Consider the following 27770-nt stretch of genomic DNA (forward strand, 5'->3'; position numbering starts at 1 on the left):
CCATCAGTTCAGAGCCTCTCAGATTGATGTCTGAGCTGCCCCAAATGATGTGATGAGCATTCGCATCACTGCCGATAATGAGCGGAAGCCCATTTCTGCTACAATATGATACAACGCTTTTGAAATCATCAGAAGGAGATGATTCGTTATGCGGTAGGTATGCTGAACAATATATATATTTTTTGTCTACGTTTTCGACAGTCAATGTAACTGTGACAACACAGATATCGCGAGTTGTGAGCTCCGATATGAGACACGCGTCAATAGCCTTATTTGCAAGAATGCAAGCACGAGGCATTTCACGTGGGTTAGTCATGCCTGTCTTGTTGTAAGCAATGAAGGCAGTGTTAAGTAACTTTCCAAAATAGAAGTTTCCTTTATGGAAATACGGTTCTTGAACCAATGCTATGGAAGCTTTACCTTCCTGCATGAGTCGAGATAAATTCATAGTTGCTGTACGTTTATGTTGGAGATTGACTTGTGCTATTCTAACCATTTTTGATTAGAGAACTGTACATTTCATCTCCAACACAAATTGCACAACAACTAGAGGACACCAAGCGAGTTGGGATGTTAACGCATTTAGCGAGCCATATCAGGTTTAAATGGGACATGATCATTTGATTCCCACGATTTGCGAAGAAAATAATGGTCCACTGTGTCAGAGATTCGCATAACACAGCAAGGGCAAAACCCAAAATGCTCCGTGCGCGACTGGCATATTTTAGACCCTCCAATCATTAAGTCCTCGGCACGGAACTACACCTTGACTTAGGGTCTCCTACTTTCAGTCGCCTCCTACGACATGGCAGCAGGACTCCAGTGGCTCAATTCTAGGCCGGATACCACACGGCCTCTGGGCAGGTTCATCTGTACACATCGAAATTTGATAATCGAAACTCAACAAAACTTCACCGAAGTACCATCAGCCGAGAGTCTCTGCAAACCCCCAGCCAACAAAAATTCGGCAAAATTAAGTGGATCATCGGTGAAAAAAATCGGTGTGTAGAGTGAACGTTCCGCTGCGTAATGCAGCATACTGGGGAGTTCGCCCGACTTTTCCCAGGCTCCGTTCGCCATTGAGAATGTTTTAAACCCCCTCAACAATTTTACCCATAGCACGGGTCGCATGACACTATGGAATTGGGGTTCCCTGTTTGGTAGATTTTTACCACTGAAACAGGTAGTCCGTAGTGTTATTCTTAGCCGGTTGAAACAACCACTACCGACACTACACGGCTTATCTAGGCTGTTCGGTGAAAGAAGCTGACATTGAAGAACAGCTTCCATATTTAGATGGGCGAACAGCCGCAGAAGGAAGGAAGGAAGGAAGGATAACGGGAGGAGAGGGATTTGGGCTAAGCGCTTATTTAAAGGCGGCGCTGACTCGCCTTGTCAGGGCTGCTTTAGGGCATGTGGTATTTGGGCCTAGGACGTATAGGGCCCACTACCTCGTCCTACCACACCCGCAACCCTCTCTCCAACCTTAAGCGCAGAATGGCATTTTGTTGCTATTGTTGGCACTCTCAAGTGAATGGCAAAAAAGCTAGTCTTGCTCGCGACTATGGAAATACCATAACAGGTCCCCAAGAGTTATATAACTGGACAGTTGAACAAACTGATAAAAATATCACAAAATTAATTTTCTGCTACGTATTCACTGAACAGCACAACAAAATCTCAGAAGAACTCTAAGAGCTGTATAATATCGCCAAAACAATACACGGAACTCAAAAATTCCACAGTTTTGTGCCTATTCCTTGGGGCAAAGTAGAGACGAAAAGATATTCTAATACAGAAGATGAACCAAAAATATTTTCCTTGCATAGAAATAATACAAAATAGCATGAAGATAGTTTTAAGACAAATGTAAAATATAAAAATAAATAAATAATTATGTAAAATTCAATACATAATGTTGTGGTGGTTATTTCTTTCTCTAATTCTTTCTCAGCACTAAACAAGAAAATAAAAAAGTAATAATTGTATATTTGTTTAACGACATAAACTCTTTTAAATGGGATTCTTGATAAAGGGGTTACATACCTTTTAGTGATAAAAATGTCAAGAAAGTTTGAATTTGAGTAAAGGAATAAAGTAATGATTTCTTTACATCGAACTCATAATGTTTTGGTAGCACATTTTCAGTAAAATAAACAAGCATAAGTTTATAAAAATAAATTGATAATTGGCGGAGTTATGGCTTTTTCCCCGAAACGTTTTTTTATTTGAGAGGTTTGCAGTGATCACGATTGGAGACCAATAAATTATATAACAACCCAAATCTCAAAAAAAAACTATTTGAGTATTTCTCGTACCTCAACGATTAGTTGAATAAATAATATTTTTTCCTTCATTCGAGAACGTTTTCAGTAAAAAATCGCTGTTTTAAGCTCTAAAATTAGTATTAAAAAATTCTTATCCATGAAACAAAAATTTATGAATATAAAAGGAATTAATTACGATCAATGGAAAAAATTAAGAAAATTGAGTGAGTAGTTTTTCGGCAATCGTGATTACGGAAAACCCATTTTTAGTAAAACATTTCGAGAAAATCGAGTTTAAAATTTCAAATTACCACTGCTCTTGGTAGACGAAGCGCGTTTAGAAGCGCTGTAACTTTCGATCTATTTCTTGGATCTTTATAAAAATTTGGGAAACCATTCGAAAGGAGTTTTACATTCAGATAAAATAATAAAAAAAATCGATTTCATGAAAAATGAAAAAGTAGTTAACCTTTTAATAAAAATATGCTGAGTTGCTAAATTAGACAATATCTTCTCACAAACTGAGTTTTATTGGCTTCTGAGATGATTATGACTTTCATTGGTTTAGTTTTCGATAAAAATACACTCAAGAAAAAAATCAGTTTGGACAAGGAAAAGTTTTTTTTTTCGAATAACTTTTTTTTCTCAAAAGTGCCAAACTTGAATTTTTGATGGTAGGTAGGGAACATAATTATCTATCTTGTAACAAAATATCATCCAAATCAAAAATGGTATTTTTTTTTGTAAATCGACTTTAAATTTTTAAAATCGATTTTTTTCAATATTTTTATTCGAAAATTTTACTAATTTTGTGAAAACCACCTCCTGTAGGATTTGTCATTTTTAGACTATAGCCATTTGAAAAAAATTGGGAAAAAATGTTTTTCAAAAGACAGTCTAAATCAAGGTGCTTAGAGTTATAAGGTGATTCGTCTTTGGCAGTAACTAGGTGAGGAGTGAGGTAAGCGTACAGTAAGCTGCGGAGTAAAAAAATGACGGCGAACAACTTTGTTTACATACTGAAATCCAAGAAAACGTGCATGGGGATGTAGTAATCAATGTTGTTAGCTGTCGTTTCTAGAATCAACATGGCTGATCGGCGATTTCGAGGATCGTATCACCTGAGAATAAAAGCTCCTTGGTCTAGATCATTTTTGGAGAAAACAAAATATGCAAAGTGGCTTTTTGTGACAAAATCTTCGTGTACAGAAAATTTCATTAGAATCTGAGAGGGTGCTGCCAACTCTGAATACGATTTTCGTCTATAGACAAAAACTATATTTATATCATATATTATTCGGAAAGTGCTGATTTTTTCTTCAAGCATCGATAAATACTTTTGTTCGGAAATTATGCACATTGCATTGATTTTCTGAGTGGCGCGCACGCATAGCGGTAAGACGTTAGTACCTGTCATTGCAGAAATGGCTGCATCCTGAAGCCAAACGAAAACAGTGTAACAGTGTTCTTTATCGTCCTATCTAAAAGGAGCTACACACTCATTTAAAAACGCCAAGTCGAAGAGTTATATTGCAAACAAAAACACTTTTTTATGAAAAACACTTTTTTTGTGAATATTTTTAGAACTTTGCGTGAAGCGAATTGATCAAAACTTTTGTACGTTGTTGTATATCATTTCAATAACATGCTGTAATTTTTCTATTCAAAAATATCGACAAACGACTCGGTGACGATGCTTTTTGTACAACGTCTCTGGAAAAACATGATTTGCGGTTCCAAAACTACTTAATCGATTTCTTTCAAACTTTGCATTACATTCTATGTTACATTCTGTGTTAAAAATACCTAATCCCTATGTTGAGTTTTTGAAATAAATTTTGAATTAAGGGTTTTTTTACTCATTTTAAATAAAAATTACTATTTTTCACGAAAAATTTCGCGTTTTTGTGAGTAAACACCCCTTTAAATGAAAAATAATCTCAAAAACTCAACGTAGGGGTTAGGTATTGTTGAATTACTTCATTTTCAGCTAAGCAAATTCTGTATACAGGGTTAGTGGAGTAGTTGGGTAGGATGGTATAATACGCCCTACCAGGCAAAAATGTCAGATTTCTATTCAAAGGACCATATAATTATCTGAAGCAAATAATTGTTTTTGGCTTTTTCATGTGCTGCAGAACAGCAACTAATACAAACGTTTCCAAAAATAATAAGCTTCCATCATTTTTATATAAGCATTTGATTTAATTTTAAATAGTCAGATTTGGCTGAACTGTCTGACTACTAAATATAATGTTAGAGAAGTTCTCTCAGTCCTTGGGGTGGCTAGCGACTAACAATGCAACTCCACAACGTTCTCGATAGCAGTGGTGCAAATTTTTATTTTCAAATGCCAACTTTCAGTTCAATCAAGCCGAACCAGGATTCAGATTCAAAGCCTCCCTTAATCATTCACTTTCAAGTTGGCGGGATTTTCGTAACTAAACCGTACGTCTTCATTTCAAATTGATGCTTTTTCATTCACCAACCAAAGTTATCATCTGCACTGTAGAGGCAAGTTTAGGTTAAATGTTGACATGTTTTGCATTTTAAAGCTTACATGAACAGTAAGAAGTATGTTCAGAAAAAAATTGTCAATATCCCGGTAGAAAGATATTCACAGGATCAATGAAATTGAAAATGAATGAAAAATGATTGAGAAAATCGGCTGTTTGAATGAATGATGCAAACGATCAACTGCTAATTGAGCATAGTAATGCAACTAAACTGTTTAAACTTCAAGTTTAAACAAACCAGTTGAAAATTTGCAGCTCTGCTCGATAGTAAGCACCATTAACAGTAAAATAGCAAAATAATGTTTTAGCCTCTTATGAAACTCAAATAATTCTAATGTTACTTTGTTTAAGCTAATCGAGGATTCCAAAATTGTTTTTAAAAAAATACATTCATCAGACTATTAAATGGTATCAACAGTGAGTTTTCAATTAACTTCATTGTACGGCTTTTTTAACATTGCCGTGTTTTGCCGATCAGAACGCAGTAATGCAAATGGCAGTATCATGTTACCAGAAGGAGACAAAAATATTGACATGCTCCTCTGCGCACATTTCGTCATATTCAATCCTTTCTTCGGATTTCTTCTGGATAAATATGGCTCTCTTTGATCGCAATAAAGAGGACAATAAATAAACCAGTTTTATCAGGTAGGAAAGACAAGCACCGCGAAACTATTTCTACCCGCATTTTCGATTTCCTCGTTCTTTCCTTCTCTCTACACGCTTGATTCCAATTGCACACCAAAGGGTTACAGTAGAGCACGTTTGGATAAATTGAATCGATTCGAATTCACATTCAGACAAAAGTTGTTTTTGCGAATTAGAAACAGAACTGCAATAAGAATTGTTTTGATTCTTTTCTTTTTGCATATCACTATGAGACATGAGTTACATACATACATACATCACGAATTATTGCCTATATATCTATTGTATCACACATCAAAGAAAGTAAATAACGTAAGAAAATTATTTTTTCTATGGGATAGATCCAAACAAATGATAATCGGATATGAATAGTAAAATGCAGTATTTTATGAATTTTCTTATTTAAACTCGTGGTTACCAAATGGAATCAGAATGTCAACAGCTTACAAATTGGCTCCGCAAATAGCCTAACCTAAGATTAAATATCAGTTTTTAAATATGTGCATTTTTCCAATAAGAATAAACTCACATAAAACATCTAAATACAAAATATTTTGACATTGATCGCGAACGAAATTGTTTCGATTGTTGGCATATGCATCAATAGTCCTAAACCACCGGTACATATACTCTACTTATCTACTTTTCCAAAATATACCTCGAACAGCGAATCAGGAAATAATACGACATAAATTTGGAATACTAATCCGTCAGATTAAAATATTAATTAACTCTAGAAATAATCAAACAGATATATGATTCTGTCAATTGATGTAATTATTAATGGATTATAAGTTTGTTTAAAGGTGAATTACGTATAAATGGCACAAATAGCTAGAGGGTGTTCGTAAAAATATATTGCTGGATGCTTAAAATATTCATTTCTTTTTTAATGTACTTATTATTTTATTCACGGAATCATAAAAGTTTTGTTTGCAAATAAAATCGTTCCAATCTGCATTACTGCATTACAGAAATATATCTATATTCTCTGTCTGCAACAGTGCAAACAAAAATGTGAAATATAACACTTGAGAATTTAAAATGATCATTCTGTCAAAGTTTAATTTTTTGTTTGACTTTTGTTTACTTTTTACTTAAGCCTCGCTGAAAAAACGTGTACAATTTTAATTCACAGAGTGTGATCTAACCTTTATTTATAATTGATATTTATTCCAAACTTGTGAAAATTCGCTTGAAACGAATATAAATATTCGCCCCCGCGTCGACAGGTATCGTGTTCAATTAGAATGACATTTACAGTTCATTTTGAATTCAAATGGAAATATTTCAACCAATTTTTTAATCAAAGTTTAAAATAACTATCATGGCACCAGTTACAAACGATGGTTTAACCACCTAAAACTTATTTTCTTTTGTGCATTGAATATTATGTCACTACAAAATGCTGTACATCATCGGCCAACTATCAACTATCCAACAAGTTAAAGTTCAAAGTTCAGAAACATTTCAACTACATGTTGACAAAATTGTTCTCACACGCTATGGAACGCGACATATGACGAAGAAAAGCTATTTTACTGCAAGAAAATATCGGAATGAAAAACATGTTGTCTAATTAACTCATTTTCTTTAACATGATTTTGTTGTTTTTTTAACATTGTCGTGTATCGCAGATCAGGACGCAGCCATATAAATGACAGCATCGTTTGGTTGAAGCTTACCAAATATTCTAGGCCGGTTTAAAAGTTAGTCCGGTTTAAAAATAGTTAGTACGCGTTTGAGCTTATGGCTATCAGTGTACTAGCGCGTCAGCCGGAAGGTGAACACAGATATTAAATGATTTTCTAACAGGTGATGTACAATTTCGACTCGGTCCAGTTTATCGTGTGGAATTTAACTTCCAGTCACAATAAAAAATATTTCTAAACATTGTAATCGCGAGAAATCGGAAACAAAAATCTAGGGCTTACAAATTTGAATTTAAGGAGTTCGTCAAAGAAAACGTCCTATAAATCGATAATTAAAAGCAACAGAGGAAATATGTGTTCAATAAAATTAACAACTATTTTGAAGACATGCATGCGTTCCTTTCGTTTAAAAGTTAGGTTTTCCATAGCCTACCATTATCAATTTCAGAAAATATAATTATCGCCAAAAGATTATAAAACGCATAAACATGTAGAACATGTCAATTCGCAAGTATAGATACTTTTAGCTCCATCCAATTAAGTTCCTCAAAAGCCGAAAAATGAAAAATAAAATGTTTGAATTTGCCTCATGTTACCACCTGTGCCTAATGTACAGGAAACGAATGGCAACAGCAATGAATGTCTATGCAATTGGAGATTTTTTTCAGGACGTCCGTTCGTTTGGCGTTTCCGGTGAGATCAGCACCATCACGACAATCCTTTGTTCATTCACAGTGCATGTTTGTCGAAAGTTACCACCATCTCTGCAAAATCGCCAGTGGAACTGGTTTTGACGATGATAGTGGCAGAAAAATAGCTTAATCAATATTAATTTTTGTTGCGACTTGAACATTACAAGTCTGCCAACTCTCATTAATGCTGAATATCTGCTTTTTAGTATAGAAATTTATTTGCGCAAGTCCGCATCGAGTTTTTCCGTCTGCTAACTCGAGTCGACGATAGCAACAACGGAAGAGCTAGAGGAAATAATAGCAATATCAAGTAATTTTCACTAGTCTCGGAACACTTCCATATCAGAGATGATGTGTGATATTGCTCCGCAAGCCGTGCGAAGCAACCAGATGCTGTTATTACTAGAACAAATCTTCTCGAAAACGGTGAGCTCGGCACATTTCGAGTGATTCTGCACATAATCTTTCGCAAACGATTGTTTTTTTTTCTTGGGTTTAATTTCGGTAAAGTAGTTATTTTAAACCATTTTTCAAATAGACAATCTCATGCTGCGAGAGCGAAAGTAGCAGAAACAATCAGCACTACTTGTCAAGCGCAGATACTATCAAATTATGAATCCACTAAATTTCAACAACTGATTTCTAGAATTTCACTTTACTAAATAGGAAAACGCGGAAACGTCTACATCGCAGTTATCAGGAAGATGCTGTTAGTAGGAAAAATTAAACGGAATTCACAACTTGACGCAGAAAATGACACCCCGACCCCAGGAAGGGTTATTTGGAAATGGGTACCAAATTTACATCTGCAGTAATACAATTATTTGCCCAATTTGTTTGTTGATGTATTGATTTTCATTTTCCGGCGATGAACAAAATTTCTGCATCGTAAAAATATCTGCCACCCTGCCGGGTATATTTCGACTCCCAAAATCTCTTTATTTGGGAGGTGAAATATACCCAGCAGGGTGGCAGATATTTTTGCGATGTAGGAATTTTGTTCAACGCAGGTGAAAAAATGAATCAATATCAACAAACAAATTGGGTAAAATTTGAGCGAAAAAATTTGAAGTTTGATATATAAACGCTAAATCAAAATGAGTAGAAAAATGCTCTGAAAATGTTCAAACGAAGAAAATGTCGAAATTTGCACTAAATCTTCTGATTTAGCAAACGATTTGTAGACGCGTAGAAACTTCTATTTTCTTGATCTGGCGTCTCCAACTATTACTAGTTCTATTGCATCAACGATTTTTTGCCTTTCTCATATAGAAAGGTTATGCAATCACTCTGAAAAACGTCAACCTAATCCCGACCCGGAGGGCCGAGTGTCATATCCCATTCGACTCAGTTCGTCGAGATCGGAAAAAGTTTGTATGTGTGTGTGTATGTATGTATGTGTGTGTATGTGTGTGTGTATATATGTGCGTATGTGTCAAATAATGTCATTCATTTTTCTCAGAGATGGCTGGACCGATTTGCCCAAACTTAGTCTCAAATGAAAAGTGCAACCTTCCCATCGGCTATTGAATTTTGGATCGATCGGAATTCTGGTTCCGGAATTACGGGTTTCAGAGTGCGGCCACACAGAAATTTCTCATATAAACTATAGGAAAAATTAAAAAAAAAATTTTATTTTTGATGCTAAATGTGTTCAAGGTGCATGAAACGTCGAGATTTGATGCAAACTCGAAAAAAAAATTTGACTACGATTCACTTTTTTGGATTTTGGCACATTTTTGCCTTTCTCATATAGAAAGGTTATGCAATCACTCTGAAAAACGTCAACCTAATCCCGGCCCGGAGGGCCGAGTGTCATATCCCATTCGACTCAGTTCGTCGAGATCGGAAAAAGTCTGTATGTGTGTGTGTATGTATGTATGTGTGTATGTGTGTGTGTATGTGTGTGTATGTGTGTGTGTGTATGTGCGTATGCGTCAAATAATGTCATTCATTTTTCTCAGAGATGGCTGGACCGATTTGCCCAAACTTAGTCTCAAATGAAAAGTGCAACCTTCCCATCGGCTATTGAATTTTGGATCGATCGGAATTCTGGTTCCGGAATTACGGGTTTCAGAGTGCGGCCACACAGAAATTTCTCATATAAACTATAGGAAAAATTAAAAATAGAATTTTTATTTTTGATGCTAAATGTGTTCAAGGTGCATGAAACGTCGAGATTTGATGCAAACTCGAAAAAAAAAATTTGACTACGATTCACTTTTTTGGATTTTGGCACATTTTTGCCTTTCTCATATAGAAAGGATATGCAATCACTCTGAAAAACGTCAACCTAATCCCGGCCCGGAGGGCCGAGTGTCATATCCCATTCGACTCAGTTCGTTGAGATCGGAAAAAGTTTGTATGTGTGTGTATATATGTATGTGTGTGTATGTGTGTGTGTATGTATGTGCGTATGTGTCAAATAATGTCACTCATTTTTCTCAGAGATGGCTGGACCGATTTGCCCAAACTTAGTCTCAAATGAAAAGTGCAACCTTCCCATCGGCTGCTATTGAATTTTGGATCGATCGGAATTCTGGTTCCGGAATTACGGGTTTCAGAGTGCGGCCACACAGAAATTTCTCATATAAACTATAGGAAAAATTAAAAATAGAATTTTTATTTTTGATGCTAAATGTGTTCAAGGTGCATGAAACGTCGAGATTTGATGCAAACTCGAAAAAAAAATTTGACTACGATTCACTTTTTTGGATTTTGGCACATTTTTGCCTTTCTCATATAGAAAGGTTATGCAATCACTCTGAAAAACGTCAACCTAATCCCGGCCAAATTTTTTTTTCGACTCGTTTAGGGTTTCTGGATTTTAACAGGGGCGTAGTTGATGGTTTACGGAGAGGGGTTACACCCCCCCTCTACCCTCCTTTAAAAATCTCCTTAAATCACCCCTCAGACCACCACCCCATCCAGCCCTCATACCCCTCCCTTTCAACCCCATCATCTTTAAACCACCACTGTATCACAAAGCATACCAATTTAAGCTGGGGTGTCGTTCGTTCATGGGACTTTCGCCCTCTTCACATACCCAGCCCCGCATGACAAAATGAGTTAGCAAGCAGATAACATTGATCTAATGCTGATTAGGCTAATGGAGTATGATATTTTTTGTTTCAAGTGTTTCACCGTCGACACGTAGCTCATCAAGTTCGTGGCTGGCACGTCATTGTGTATAAGTGCAAAGTGTACTAAGAATGTAATGGACATTTCCACGATTATGTTGAACATAAAAAGCCTCCGTGCCATAGTTTAGAGAAATGAGAAAGGCACAATTGCACCGCTAGGTGGATTAAAACAGGTTTTTTTTTTCATATATTCTAATTAATCTTCTAATCTAATTTCAAAACTGGCCTTGACCTAGCAGATCAGAGCCACGGCCAGAAAGGATTACTGCTGATCAATAGGATCAAAATGTATATTTCAATGATTTAATCAACGAAAGAAAACTGTCCAAAATTTATTATATTAAAGACAGAAAGAAACTCAATGAACGTATTAAAAATTTACGTAAAATTTGTTTACTGTATAATTTATGACAGCACCAAAATAACTACTAACTATAAATATAAATAAACTCAATAATTTCAGCATCTCTTGCTTCCGACACATACATCACACTTCCCCTTTGCGGAAGACTTTCTATGACGTTTTCGGTTACACTTTCTAAGTCAAATCGTCACTTCATTAAACATATATATTGACGCTAATCTGTTCAGTAATTGGTTTGTTTATTGAATAGATGTAATTAGCTCTAATTTCTTTACACAATTACCAAAAAGATTGCAAGATGTTCGACTACTGGAATAAAGTTTCAGTATCTGTTTGATAACAGGTTCATTTACCACAATTTGAGAAACAATTCCAATTAAAGCTGTTGCACCTAACGCATCAAAGTCCTACGGATAAGAATGACGAAAGGGTCTTTCGAAAATGAAAGATCATGGCGCAATGTCTAAAGCACTCGAGTTGAGTTCATACAAATGATAGAAGTAGTGCTCTTGAGTCGATTTCAAATGATTGACTCTTTTTTTCCATTTCTCCGTGATATTCGATCATTCCTCTCATTTTATTCCATAAAGAACAAAAATAAAACGAAAGACTGTCATATACTGAAAATATGAAATCAAAACAATAATCCAAACTTATTGACTTATAGACTCAACTTGCTACAACATTTTAGTCATTCTCCATGATTATCTACTGATGTCTGTTCGCTGATTCGTCACGTTGTATTCAAACAAGGACATTTATTGGAACACTACGTGCATTATGATTGGTTGACTAATATGTGTGAAAATTAACTTAAGCTTATTTCGTAATATTGCAGAAAAATTATTTTTCGCGAATAAATTTTCGCTATGTATCATACCCATAAAATGAACCCCGAAAATCATGCAAATCTGTATGTTTCTATGAAAATTTACATTATCCTGCTCTAGACTTGCACGCTATTCATTCAACTTTCAGCCAGAAAATCATATTTTAAACACGATTTTATACGAAACAGTATTGAGCAGAGAGAAAAACTAACTGCGTTATACACATACATGCACGAGCCTCAGCTCAATGCGCTTAGATCGCTCACGCTCAAGCGAAACTTATGTACGCCATTTTGCAGTCACTTTGTTATGTGTCGCTTTAGCTCAGTCAGTAAGGGGTTGTCTTTGGTGAATCAACGATTGTCGGTTCAAGTCTTGGTATTATTTTACAGAATTTTTTTATGTCGGTATTGATTTACATACGTAAATTATTTATAGTGCGGTTTGTGGCCAACGTAAAATATTCACACGCCTAATTTTACACTGTTGGTCGCATTCACTTTATGTGCAGTATAGTTAGCATAATTTTACTTGAATTTATAATATCTGTGTAATGGAAATACCTGTGTTTTTCATAAGTTTTATATGATAATTCCTAACTTTTTTCAAAGTAATCAAAAAGGTTTGAAATTTAGTAGAGTTTGAGCACACTATGGCTTTAAAAGTCATTTCAAATCAAAATACACTTTTTTACGGGGGTACGTACCGTGTTAAAAAACGTGCAAAAAACGCGTTAATTGCGAAATCCGTAAAAAACCGTCTAATTCAGAAAACCGTGCAAAAAAACCGCGTTACATTCAATGCAAGAGACGATTTTAGGAAAAAGGGATGATTTCGGAGTTTTATCAAAAATGTTCTTTTGAAGGCAAAAGACTTAGACGATTTTTGAACAAGTTTTTTTTTGCACGGAATTTTCAAGAAGTACGGTTTCTGCTTTTCTTCTAATTCCCTAGAAAAGTTTTGGAAAGTGGAAAAATCGTATCTTGAGGTTTCCTTTTGGCCTGCATTTCAACAATATGGTTGTTTTCGGAACAGTATTGACGAGTAGACGCCCAATATGGATGTCTGAGAACTTTTTGAAAACCAAAATGGGGACTTCCGGTTCAGTGGAATTCTCTAAAACCCAATCGATAGGGTGAGTAGGCGCCAGATATCGATGTCTGAAGCTATTTCGAAAATCAAGATGGCGACTTCCGGTTCAGCAGAATTCTCTAAAATCGCATCAATATGGATATTTTTGGGACGGACTTGACGAGTAGATGCCAGATCGTCGCTGTTGTGCTATCTTATGACAAACGCCATTTTGGGATAAACTGAGTTAGATATTCAACATTACTTGTCTGAAAAATCTCTACAAAGTGGCGTTTTCAGAATTTTGACATTCTGCTTGGGTACTAAGATATAGTGAGAAACGTACTGAGAAATTCTATGATTTTTGTTTAAAATGACTGTGATTGGGGTTTGACGCAAGCTATCTTGATGTATAGGATGTTTTTCTATGTAAAACTGTCTGAGAAACCGAATGGCATAATCATTTTCAAAACAAAAACACACGAATTGTGAAAAAGGTGCAGTTTAACTTTACAACTGAAAATGTAGCATATTTGGCAACACTGTAACCTTAAATAACTATTTTTTTGTAGATTCCCTGACTCATTTCCTTCAAAATGCATCTTACCGATTGTTCGTATACCAAATGATGCCAAAGATATGAATAAAAGTTAATGATTGATGATTTTTTTCTATGGAAAATTTTCCATGCACGATTATGACACACCATACAAATTTTGTCATCAATACACACCTATGACACGTGTGAGTGCGACTTTTGTTTACATTTTCAGTAACAACTCGCAACATAGTCAACCGATCTTCGTAATATTTGAGAGATTAATACAGAATAGATAGAAGCATCAATTGTCTTCTATGAAATGTTGCTATCATTTATAAGTTAGAAGATATTCAAATTCATACTTTAAAAATCGTTTTTCTCGAAATGTGCTAAATGGCGCTTGTCATAAGATAGCACAACAGCGACGAGATATAGATGTTTGAGGCCATTTAGAAAACCAAGATGGCGACTTCCGGTTAAGTGGAATTCTCTAAAACCCACATTTTTGCAACGGGCTTGACGGGTAGAGCCAAATATGGATGTCTGAGGCCATTTGGAATACCAAGATGGCGACTTCCAATCGAACAGAATTTTCTACAACTCAATCAGTATGCATATGTTCAGAGCGGGCCTAATGAGTGCATGATAGAGATCAATGTCTGAGGCCATTTTAAAATACATTTATTAACGACTAAGAGAGAGTCAATTTTCTTTTTTTATGTTTTTAACGACATTCAATTAGCAAGGGACTGGAAAGTGATGTATATTAAGTTAAGCTTAGTGTGGAAGTTTACCGTCACTCAACTTTTTGTCGGTTCTGACAGCATGAAGTACCAAGTTACTTTACGCTCGTCCGGATATGCCGCAGACTCAAGGGATTCGCATTTCTAATACCAAAAGATCCTGACTCCTGCGGTAGCAGACAAAGTGTTAAGTCGCCGATAAACTCTAAGTTTTCTCATATGACCCTTTTCCACGCTTTTCTAAACTTTCTTCCTTCCACTTCTTGCTCTCTCTTAAGTACTATGGCTCTTAATATTGAAAAATATACTTCACTTTCCAGTCCCTTGCTAAATGAATGTCGTTAAAAACATACAAAATGGCAACTATAGGCTTAGCGATACTCTGTATTACTCAGACAACGTAAAGTGTTTTGGAACTTGATTAATAAATATGAGTCATTCCTCGCGAAGTGATCAAGGCACGTGTAATCGAACTTCACGGATTTGAAGCAAATTTGGAGGAATTGTTCATATAGGGTTAATATATAAAAATCCACATTTTTGTATCAATTGAACCACCCCTCGGGATATGGGAACACGTTTTGACAAATTGCCAAATCCTTGATTTCCTTTTGATAATATCTCCGGTTCTATTTACTCTAAAATCAAATCGCAAGATGGTTTTTGAAGAAAATTATTCAAAGAGTGTGTGTGTGTGTTAACCTTCATATCTCCCACTAGCTGGTAGTGATTTACAGAAAAAAGATGTTTGCATGTATTTAAACATTCATGCAAATAACTTGGTTCACGGATTTAGGAAGGTGTTAGCTCAATTGACTTTCCGATGACCCATTTCGTGTACAGTGCCAGACATGTTCCGAGGTCATCGTTCCATCAACTAGCCCCGCCTTACTGTAATGTTTGTATCAATTGGATTGTAACATTACAGTAAAACTTTCGATTCCATTTAAGCAGGAAATCGACGCGTATTTATTATAATAGTTCAATTTGTATATATATATATAACATAACACATGTGTACTAGAACTTACCATTTTTTCAGTTTTCTACCTTCATTCCTATCTCCCATTTATGTCTCCTTTACTCTCATCCACATTTCTTGAATTCCTGCTTATTTAAGAAAGAAAAGAGAAATAATAAAAAAGAACCGATAGACTCCGTGTTTTCCTCAGCGCTTCCGTTTCTCCTAGTCTGGTGTCACTGCCTGTTGGACTTGTGTAAGTTGTTCCATTGGAGATTTCCAAGGAGCTGTAATTGGAGGAAGATCTGACTTCTATCCAGAAGTATCAGTTTTTCACATTAATAGATTATATGTGTACACTACAAAACAATCCCGTGTTAAATGCAACCATTTTTTGAACATTTATATGTTCATATACACACATAAACACATACACATATATACACACATGTATACATAAAACCGATTTAATCCACCCATCAGTGGGATGAGACACCTCTCATACATATAACTGTTGTATTATTCATTAAATTGCCAAACGCACGCAAAGCTGGCAAGCAACTATATGTGAGACAAGCACAGCCTCGAGTCCTGCACGTATAACACGTATAATAAACTGAATAAATTAAAAAACAATAACAAAAGAAACCAAAAATCAAAACAATTATGAAGCAAAAAAAAGTTATTCATAAAATGGATAGAATGATCCATATATATCAAATTGATAAAACAAATCAAATTAGCTCAAATGAAAATCAGACAATATTAAAAAAGTTATGAAATTAAGAGAGTAAACTAAATTGTTTCAAGCTAAATAACTGTCATCCAATAACTAAAAGAACTGACTAAACCGAATTAATAAAATGAAGAAACTGAACAATATATGAACTGGGAAAAACGAACAATTTAATAAAATGATTAAAACAAATGAAACAAATAACATGAATAAAACAATAAAAAAATTATTGAATTAATAAGATAAATAATATGAATAATGTGGATAACACTAACCGCCATGTTTGAAAAATGCAAAAACAACCAAGTCCATTGCAGCTGCCTGAAAATTTATCGTCTAAGTATTGAAATTGCCTTTAAATTGCATTAGCAAATAGCATTTGTTCCTAGGGGCAATTAGCACAGGCGAGTTGAGTCAAACGTCAAACTATTTAAATCGCCTGACGATCTTCGTCCGCATTTTTTTTGACCGGGTACTGACTCCATTCAGATATCCGAACCGGTTCCGGAATGAGTTTAACTGGGAATCAGTGAAATCGTTGCATCAACTAGTCAAGTTCAGATAGCGCTGTCGATGCTAAGTGGAAACATTTTTTTTGGTAGCTCGCTCGAGTCGCGCACATACATAGTAAAATAATTGTGATGTGAAGATAAAATCACTACGTCAAATTACACTATTCCAACGATATTTTTGCCTACCAACACATATCACAACAGGAGAAACGACCTACCGAGCGATTAACTTCGATTTCCTATTAAATATACTATATTTCACTGCAAAATTTTGTAAACTATGGGAGGAACACAAAATCACTTCCGAGAGATTCGGCAGTGCTGCCACCCAAAAAAAAACTGAAGAAAATTATTCAAAGAGTCTAGAAAAAATATTAATTTTTGGCGGCAGTGCTGCCAATTATGAAACTTTGGCCCTAGATGAACAATTTCTCCAAATTTGGTTCAAATCCGTGAAGGTCGATTTCAAGTTTGCATCTTTTTTTGATCACTTCGCGTGGAATTACCCATATGCAGTTGCCAGAGGTCTGACGTCACTTGCATTTATAAGATAAGAAAACTGTGCTCATGAATGGATTTACTCGAATTTGAGCTGGTTCGTATGCTAGAGCTCATCGAGCGTATTTTTATGCGAGGCTCATAATCGAACCAGGAAGCTGACAAAATCAAGAGGAATAATAAAATCGGGTCTTCGTTGTATTCTTAAGATGAATGTCCATATGTTTACTAAACTAGAAGTTACCATCATAGATTAAAACATTGACAATTGACATCCGGTATTTATTCATCAACGCTATTCCAAAAATTCTCATATTGTTTCGGTAATTGAATTCATTAGGCCTGCTCTAAAAAATTGCATATTGATCGGGTTATAGAGGATTCCGTTAAACCGGAAGTCGCCATCTTGGTATTCCAAATGGCCTTAGACATTGATATTTGGCTCTATTCGTCAGGCCTGTTGCAAAAATGCCCATATTGATGGAGTTTTATAGAATTCCACTGAACCGGAGGTCGCCATATTGGTTTTCAAAATGGCCAATAAAATGAGCATCGATATCTGACGTCCACTCATGAATCTCGTTCCAAAAATACCCATATTGATGGCGTTTTTGAGAATTCCACTGAACCTGAAGTTGCCATCTTGATCTTCCAAATGGCTTCAGACATGGACATGGAAGACTGAATCAAAAATCGTCTAAGTCTTTTGCCTTCAAGAGGACTTAGAATATTTTTGCGAAAAACCGTGCTAAGTGCAAAATCCGTGCAAAAAAAAACTTGATCGAAAACCGTTTAAGTCTTTTGCCTTCAAAATACCTTAAAATTTTTCAATTTGCATTTTTCGAAATCCGTGCAAAAAAAAAATTGTGGTGAAAACGACTTCGAAACGAAGTCTTTTGCCTTTAAAAGGAAAACCTTGTTAATTGCGAAAACCGTGTAAAAAAACCGTGCCAATTGCGAAAACCGTGCGAAAAAATGCGAAAAAAACCGTATGATAAAAAAAACTTAGTATACATTTAAGAAAAATCTTCCAAAAACGATAGTTGTCGAGATATTTGGAAATTTGCTTCAGAAAAAACAATTAATTCGTGAAATTATCCTCTTTTTAAATGTTATTCACGTTTCTCCACACACCAAAAAAATCTGAATTTTATCTTTGACGTAATTCCAAACTTGCCACAATCTAAAAAACCGTAATTGACGAAATGACGAAATATAAACGTGTTCTGTTTAATTTTACATGAAAGATGTACTTTCCACGCGCAGTGCCATAATATTACACCCTTCAACATTTTAATCAAACACCATATGTGGAGTAAAATTACGTGACCCGCAAAATTCAACGACATGTAAAATTAAAACCATACGTAAAACTATGTCGTTTTTGATGCTCGTATATCGTCGCTGTTGTGCTATCTTATGACAAACGCCATTTTGGGGTAAACTGAGTTAGATATGCCACATTACTTGTTTAAAAAATCTCTACAAAGTGGCGTTTTCAGAATTTATAAATTCTACTTAGTTACTTAGATATAGCTAGAAACATGATGAGAAATTACGAGTTTTTTGCTTCAAATCACTATATCTAGGGATTGGCTCAAATTATATTGAAGTTTTAAACGGTTTTATGTGTGAAAATGTCTGAGGAACACAAAGGCATAAACATTTTCGAAAAAAAATTATACGAGTTGTGAGAGAAAAACACAGTTTTAGTTTTGAACTGGAAATAAAAGATATTTGGCAACACTGTAATCAAGAATAACATTTTTTTCTAGATTCCCCGACTCATTTCCTTTAAAATGCATTTCACCGAATGTTTATAGACCATATGAACCCAAAGATATGAATAAAAGTTAAAAAGTGATGATTTTTTTCTATGGAAAATTTTCCATGCACGATTATGACACGTCATACAAATTTTGTCATCAATACACGCCTATGACACGTGTGGGTGCGACTTTTGTTTACATTCATAGTAAAAACTCGCACGATAGTCAACCGATCTTCGTAATATTTGAGAGATTAATACAGAATAGATAGAAGCATCAATTGTCTTCTTTGGATTGTTTATACCATTTATAAGTTTCAAGATATTCAATCTCAAACTTTAAAAATCGTTTTTCTCGTAATGTGCTAAATGGCGCTTGTCGTAAGATAGCACAACAGCGACGATAATATGTCATGGTCAGGAGACGTAAATTTACATGATTTTTTCTAGGTGTGCACTATAAACTATCAGTAATCGAATTTTATCGTTTTAAAGATGAAAAAAACTTTTTAGGTGTTATTGGATCATGGAGAAGCTTTCAAGAAAAAAGTTTTCCTAACAACTTTTAACATAAACCCAGGTTTTTTACGCGGTTTTTTTTGCGCGGTTATTATAACGAGGTTTTTTACGCGGATTTTCCAATTGACGCGGTTTTTGCAAAAATATTATAAGTCCTTTTGAATGCAAAAGACTTTTTTCGGAAAAAAATTCTAAATCATTTAAATGCAAAGAACTTAGAAGAATTTTGGCAGTTTTTTTCTGCGCGGATTTCGCCATTAACACGGTTTTTGCAAAAAATATTCTAAATCCTTTTGAATGCAAAACACTTAGAAGATTTTCGGAAAGATGGAAGAGACGGGTCTGGAAGATTCCTTATGGCCCGCACCCCAACAATATGGGTATTTTAGGAATGGTCTTGAAGAGTAGGTGCCAGAAATTGATTTTCGACGCCATTTTGATATCAAAGATGGCGACTTCCGGTTTAGCGAAATTCGCTATAACTCAATCAATATGGCTATTTTCGGAATGGTCTTGAAGAGTAGGTGCCAGAAATTGATTTTTGACGTAATTTGGAAATCAAAGATGGCGACTTCCGGTTTAGCGAAATTCGCTAAAACCCAATCAATATGAGTATTTTCGGAATGGTCTTGAAGAGTAGGTTTTATTGTTTTCGTGTCTCTTTTAAATGGTTACCCATATTGTGTCTAATTGAGGTCTAAGGAAATTTTATGAGTATTTTGAAAAACCTGTTTTTCTTGAAGGAAAAATGCAAATAACTAATGGAAATAATAGCATCGAAAAAAAAATTGATGATTGTTTTAGTTGAAACCAAAGTTAAAATATATCCAAAATTACAACATTTTCGAAATTTTTCTTTGTATGCATTTTGATCTAAAGTATCAAAAAAATCAATGAGAAAATTTTATTTTTGACGGCAAATAGTATTATTTATAAAAATACGTTGAAAGAAGTTGATAAGAAAACTTGTTTTTGAAAGCAGTTTCATGATCTAAATAGTTCAAATTTTTAGCAAAAAAGTTTTTTTTTTGAAAAATGACAAAACATTTTCTTAGTGTTTTTTGTATAGAAGTTTATGTTAATTTTAGTACTACAGGTATACCTCGATTTAACATACTCACGATTTAACATACCCTCGATTTAACGTACTTCGATTTAACATAATTTTTACCTCGATTTAACATACATTTTAAATTTTTTTAATTTTTTTGCATTATCAATGTTACTAAAGCGAAATGTTAAGAATCAATACTAATTTTATTGTATGATCCGCTTCAGTGAGGGAATATGTGCATCGTTTCTAATGCTTAAGCAACATAATTTATCTTCGTTTTTAGCTAGATCAATAAATTATGTTTAAGTTCCAAAAACTTTCTTATTTTGTTACTCACAACAAGGTGAATAAACGGATAATTTTCGTGCACAAGTTAGTTTCTGATAAAATTTTGTATTAGTTTTTACGTGTAAGCTAAAAATAGATAATTGGAAAGATATGAGTAATCGAAGAAATAGGGCGGTGACGTGACATTGACACTCGGTGAGTCTCACTAATAGGTATTGGGGCTATAGCGGTGATTACGAAACTATTCGGGATTTGTAATAAGATCATGATAGTTTCTCGATGGTGGAGTTATGGACGTACCAACTCGAGCTTTGCAGAAAAAACGCCGTTGTGGATCGACACCTCATGGAGTTGCACAGCAAATCAATAGACGATAACAATGAAAGACACAAGTCATCCTTCATTGTACAACTCCTGGTAAACTCAAGGTGTTTATTTATCAGTATTGTTAAACAAACATTGCGAGCCCACCAGGAGTCGGTCATGACTTAATGTAGATAGAGGAAGGACACAGAAGCGATGTTAGTCCGACACAAGTTGTGATTAGATTCTGCATGTAATACTGTGTACTCAACAAATGGAGAAGAGATAGGGGTTCAAAAAATGTACTGGCATTTGCGTGCGATTCAAGATGTCCAAAGTCTCTAGGCACTAGGCCCCCAGGAGTTATATTATTTACAATAATAAATCTTCATGTTTAAATAGAAATCTAGTTGATACATCCAAAAAATGAAAAGAAGACTACCGTTTTTGCCGCTGGAGGGCAGTGGACCAATTTTTGGCTTCAGCCATCAAATGCTACGCGGTCTCTAGAGCGGTGTTGTCAGCAAATTTGCAAACTGATATCTCAGCAACATGACACCTGTTTACAGATTTTCAGCGAAATATTTTCCGAGTCTCACATGTCAAATGTCACTTTCACTAAGATTTCAACAAAAAAATATGTTGGCTGAGATCTCAGCTGCTGAGGTTTCGACAAAAGCTGAGACTCCGGAGAAAAAATTAAGTGTGTAACAGTTATATCAACATTCTATTAAATTCTACCTCCTTGCTGTATTATAAGGGTGTGTGTTAAACAGATTTTTTTTAAATATTTCATTAAATTGTAACGAAAATGTCTTATTGATTCTGACGAGTTGACGTGAATTCTACGACTTCTAAACTGATGTTTCGTGTCCTTTGTGCACAAAAAGTTCTAATCTTACTTTTTTCTTAAAGCGAAATATAGCGCTACCATCGTTCGATATCGTTGTTTTTTCAGCAGTGCGAGATTTCATTTCTGACTCGTTTACTCGTGAACTCAAATAGTGTTTTCCTTTTGAATCAAGTTAGTCTGACATGATACAGACGAGACGAAATCGAAATTCCTTAACTTACTAAAACGCGCACAAAATAGTTCAATCTAAATTTGCTGATGTTAGAAGGAAACTGATGAAAATATTACTGCTAATAACACTATTCATTCCTATAAATTATCCTTAATTCTAAGAAAATTTTAAATAATAACAACAAACTTTTGGATACGAATATCTGTTAGAATTGACGTTTGCGAGGGTTAAGATTAATATTTTTTTTGTTTGGAAGAGAAATTTATTTGTTTAGTTATGAATATATGGGTTCTATGTCACTGTTAGGTGGATTCAATCAGTAATATCCTCGCAAATATTTCGAGCGATGAACAAAATAATAATTCTGTTCGAAACATTAATTTCTTTTATGTTTCGATTTAACATAAAATTCGATTTAACCTACATGTTTTGAACGGAAAATGTATGTTAAATCGAGGTATACCTGTATAGCTATGTAAGAAAGAGTTTAAGAAGTGCTTATTTTAAGCAGTATTAGGTGTAAATCATTGTATCATTTGGTTTGTTTGTTAACCATGCTAGCCTAAAAGATGCAGATGCCTACGGGAGGAGTTATTGAAAATCCACTCCAACGGGTTTTTCCAAATTAACAATAAAACAGCAAAACAAAACGATGTCCCGAGAGAGAAAAGTAAACATTTCATTAACAACTTTAAAATGCTTACGATAGTTTTACATTTAGATATTCTTTGAAATAATATTGGGATTTGTGAGAGTTATAGAGCAGAAAAAAATCCTCTTACTCAACATTTGACTTCTCAGAAAAATTTAAATGTTCGCCGAAATCACCTACATAACAGAGCGCCACGTGCAACAAAAGTTTGTTTTATTTTCGACGCTCCTGGAAATATTTTTTTCGAGCTTGAGACGTTCGTACCACACAACGTAGCCCGTACAAGAATTTGAATAACAAACAGAAACCGGGATCATGCATCCTGGGATCTGCCTATTGAACCGAGACCAGAATGTTGCAGTCAAAAGCAAAAAGCGAAAAGATTCCATACTGTTGAAAACAAAAATCAATTAACCTCAAGCTGTTAACAGTCTGAGCAGGTTCTGGCATTTGGATTTCGTACAATGAATATTTTATCCACAAACAATTGTACGCGGTACTATGGCAGCTTTGTGAAGATTAAGCAGAAACTTTGTCAATGTCAAATGTGGCAGCATAAAAGTTGGTAAGGCAATTACTTCAGCAATTGTCGAAATTTAACACAAAAAGAACAAAGTATTTAAATTTTTCGTTTTGAAATGTTTCTTCTGTTTGGCTGTGATTCCGTTCATCGCGAGAACAAAATGCTTCAATTTGTACCTGATTGTTGTGGGTCCAAATGATGGTGGACGGTGGTTCCGGGGAATTCCGCACAACACACGTCAGGTTCACCGTTGATCCGGTGTTGATGTAAATGTCCGGTCCGCCTACTACGATGGTGACAGGTTCTACAGGTAACAAGGAATACATCATAATGGGAAAATAATTTAATCCGACCGAAAACCCGTGGACACTGTGAAGCAAATGAAACACAATGTCCGAACACGCAATGGAAAAATGCATCTATTTATCGCATCTGGACCCACCCACGCTCGGGCAGGAGATACTCACCTACTACCGATAGGTACATGGAGTGGCCGACGGGTGGTGTAGTCGATATTTGGCACTCATACACTCCGGTGTCCCGCTTCTGGGGGTATCGAATCTAGAACAATGTGAAAATTTGTTTTAAAAAATATTTCCTCTTGCGGTACGGAGGAAAACGTTTGCATGTTTTTTTACAGATTTTATTTGCATGCATAATTAATTTGATTGCTGGAAAAATGTTTTTCTACTGTTTGTCGAGCCACTGATGAATTAATAATATGCAAATCAAGATCTATTTCAGAGTGAATGGATAGAAACCATTGAACGCCGGATTCGATATTTAAGCTTACCTGCAGAGACCAGTCGTCCGTTTGCGGATTATGCACACACTGAAACCGCTGATCGGATGTGTACGTAAATCTACCTACGGTTAGCAGATGTATATCCCGATGGCGAACCCAGGAAACCTGTAAATAAAATGGAAAGATAATAGATGTTACATGAAAACTTGCTGAGCTGGCTAAATAATGCAACTCAAAAAATATGAGAAGATTGAGCCACATTTTTTAGGGAATTAAAGAGATCCGATTCATTAGACTGAATGTCTTCAAATGTAGTATGATTCAAAGAAGACGACAACGAACAAATTAAAAATAGAAAACAGGAAACAGAGAATTGAAAACAGAAGACAAAAAAGACAGAAAATAGAAAAGAGACAGAAGACAGAAGACAGAAGACAGAAGACAGAAGACAGAAGACAGAAGACAGAAGACAGAAGACAGAAGACAGAAGACAGAAGACAGAAGACAGAAGACAGAAGACAGAAGACAGAAGACAGAAGACAGAAGACAGAAGACAGAAGACAGAAGACAGAAGACAGAAGACAGAAGACAGAAGACAGAATACATAAGACAGAAACATATTTTATACTATAAAGCCGTACTCAGACGAGGCGACAAGACAGACGCCACAAAAAATATTCACTGTGAATTTGGTTGAATATTTTTGTGGTGTGCATCCTGCCACCTCGTTTGCGTACAGCTTAAAATATAGAAAACAGAAGATAGTAGATAGAAGATTGTTTGAAAACAATCAGAAACAAAACACTATCAGAAGAAAGAGGCGAGCATAGCGTAGGTGGTAAATCTATTGCCTTGAACTCAGCCCATTTGGGTTCAATACCTAACCCCGCACATAAGGTTAAAAATTTTACTAAAGAGATTTCTCTAACCCGAAAAAAGATCAACAAGTGATCCTGAGGTTAAAACTTCTATAATCGAAATAAAAATAACTATCACAAGACAGAAAACTAAGGAAAAATTACATTTAGTAGTAGCATTCAAAATCTGCTTTTGAATTGAATTTTCTTTGTGCTTTTTCAATGCTCTACAAAACCGATCGAAGTGTGCTAGTGAGCGTAATACAAACTCTATCACCGGAACCGTCAGCAAAAACTTCGAAAGCTATTCTTCTTTCTACAAATCAAAAGCCCATTGTTGTACCGGGACGTTTCGGACAACATATTGTCATCCTAGACAGCAGACCCGCCATCAAACCGAAAATCTTACCGTTTTGTTGCCCAGATTCTTCACACGGCAGTTGAGATAGGCCGTTTTGCCGACCAGGGCAGTGATGTTCTTCGAAGCTGATAAATCAAAGTACGGCCCCCGGTCGAGCGGTGTTCGTAGAAGGTTGCTCTCATCCGAATCGTAAATCTCGTTCTCAGCCGTGTCTGATCCGTCCGCTGGTTCCTGCTGTTGCTGATGATGTTCCGCCGAGGAGGACATGTGCTGCCGGCGACTCTCGCTTGAGTGCAGCGAGTTTGATATACCTGGTGGGAAAATAGAAAATGGGAGAAAAACCAAGTTAGTGCGAGAACGGACTGGAATTTGAAATGAGTAATGGGGTGTTCGATGGGGTGGGTGGCTTTTGAAAGGCTTGGCAGAATGAACAAGTAACTAAATTTCAATTTGAAACGGAAAGCCGTATATTTGGTTTTTTTTCTAGGCAAAGCATGGTTGTGATTTCGAAATGTGCCACAAATTTGTTCAGGACGGAATTCTTAAAGCACAAATTTTTACGGTTTTCAATTTATGAACACGTTATCCACTAATCACATCATGTCAATAGAAAATGAAATTCATATATCTTACATGTTTCCTTCTTAGTTACAATTGTAGAACGTTCATTTCAAAAAAACTGGTTTTCAACGAAAACCGGTTTTCATCCAAGTGAAGAAATTGATCGTTAATGTGACAAATTCAACATACTTCGCAAAAATGTTTGCCAAAAATTGGGTCATCAGATAACACCAATCATGTTCATCTCATAGATACTGTAGATGATATTGTTTTCTTCAACACCGCCATGACGGAAGAGGTTCGTGGTATAGTCGATAACATCATCCAAAATATAACAAAGTATTCCGAGGAATAGACTACAGAAACCTGTCTACACTAATAAAACAAAAGTCGGCCAGTCCACCGGGCTTCGGCATTTTCAATCAAAATTGCACCGTTTTCTACAAATTCATTGATCCTGCTTTAATTTATGTCGGAGGATTAACTGCTATTTATTTCACCCAAGGGATTATTGAAACTTTGCCTGCATACCATTACTTCATCGTTACAATTAGCCAAAGTTCTATAGAATGGAGCTCAAACGTGTGAGGACTATCTGTGAACGGCTTCAACGTAGAATCGCCAATAACCCTTCCCCAGAGTGTATGTAAGGAGAGTGAAGACAACTGTCATGATTATCTGTCAGTGATATTCCAAACGAACAAACGACCTGTCAAAATGCATGAATTTGACTCGTTTGGAATGACACTGACAAATAATAATTGTTCCAATTTTGAAAGTGTCGTCACTCTCCTTATATGCACTCAGCCCTTCCCTAGTAACAATTTTGATTACATTGAAGTTTTATAGCGTTTAATAAAACGAATATTTAAAACCTCCCATGCCAACCTTATATATGTGCTTCCTACAGGCTGCTACAAACTCATGTTATGACAAATTAGCCCAGTTTTATGATAATCAGTAGAACTTGTTATGCTTACTATCATTGACTAATTTCGCGCCAACTCGAATAAATGTTGGCAGCACCCTCTTAGATTTTAAAGAAACTTTCTGTACATGAGAACTTTGTCACAAAAAGCCACTTTGCATACTATGTTTTTTCCAAAAATGATCTGGACTCTCTTTTGAGTAGGGTCAAACTTTTTTTACCATTTTTTTTTTCAAATAGCTATAATCTAAAAAAACAGATCCTACAAAAAATAATTGCAGGAGTGATTTTTGCAAAATTGGTCAAATTTTTAAATAAAAATATTGAAAGAATTCTCCATTGACTCCTACACTGAAAAAAACGATTTTGAAAATTTAAAGTCGATTTACAAAAAAAAAAAAACATCTTTGATTTGGATGAAATTTTGTTCCAAGATGGGCAATTATGTTCCCTACCTACCGTCAAAAATTTAAGTTGTAAACTTTCAAGGAAAAAAGTTATTTGAAAAAAACTTTTCCTTGTAAAAAACTGAATGATGAACTTATCGAAAACTAAACCAATGAAAATCATAATCATCTCAGAATCCAATTTTCCAACTGCTAGTTACCTGATACATGCAAAAAGTATCCTTAACGAATTTGATATATGTTCAAAACAAACTCGAATGAAGACTGGATGACTGGAAGACTGGAAGACTGGAAGACTGGAAGACTGGAAGACTGGAAGACTGGAAGACTGGAAGACTGGAAGACTGGAAGACTGGAAGACTGGAAGACTGGAAGACTGGAAGACTGGAAGACTGGAAGACTGGAAGACTGGAAGACTGGAAGACTGGAAGACTGGAAGACTGGAAGACTGGAAGACTGGAAGACTGGAAGACTGGAAGACTGGAAGACTGGAAGACTGGAAGACTGGAAGACTGGAAGACTGGAAGACTGGAAGACTGGAAGACTGGAAGACTGGAAGACTGGAAGACTGGAAGACTGGAAGACTGGAAGACTGGAAGACTGGA

At 35.5% G+C, this 27770-nt stretch overlaps 1 protein-coding gene across 3 annotated transcripts in view; it reads right to left on the minus strand.

The window, feature by feature from the left end:
• LOC131681785 (zwei Ig domain protein zig-8-like) overlaps positions 1-27770 on the minus strand; it is a 274728-nt gene that overhangs the window by 33312 nt on the left and 213646 nt on the right. For all 3 annotated transcript variants that reach the window (XM_058962816.1, XM_058962815.1, XM_058962817.1), the window contains 4 exons: positions 25318-25580; positions 24100-24216; positions 23774-23867; positions 23483-23610 (listed from right to left, as the gene is read on the minus strand). In XM_058962816.1, the coding sequence (XP_058818799.1) occupies positions 23483-23610; positions 23774-23867; positions 24100-24216; positions 25318-25580 (602 nt within the window). The remainder of the gene's footprint in view (positions 1-23482; positions 23611-23773; positions 23868-24099; positions 24217-25317; positions 25581-27770) is intronic.

Source organism: Topomyia yanbarensis, chromosome 2 (assembly GCF_030247195.1).
Source record: "Topomyia yanbarensis strain Yona2022 chromosome 2, ASM3024719v1, whole genome shotgun sequence".
Lineage (NCBI taxonomy): Eukaryota > Metazoa > Arthropoda > Insecta > Diptera > Culicidae > Topomyia > Topomyia yanbarensis.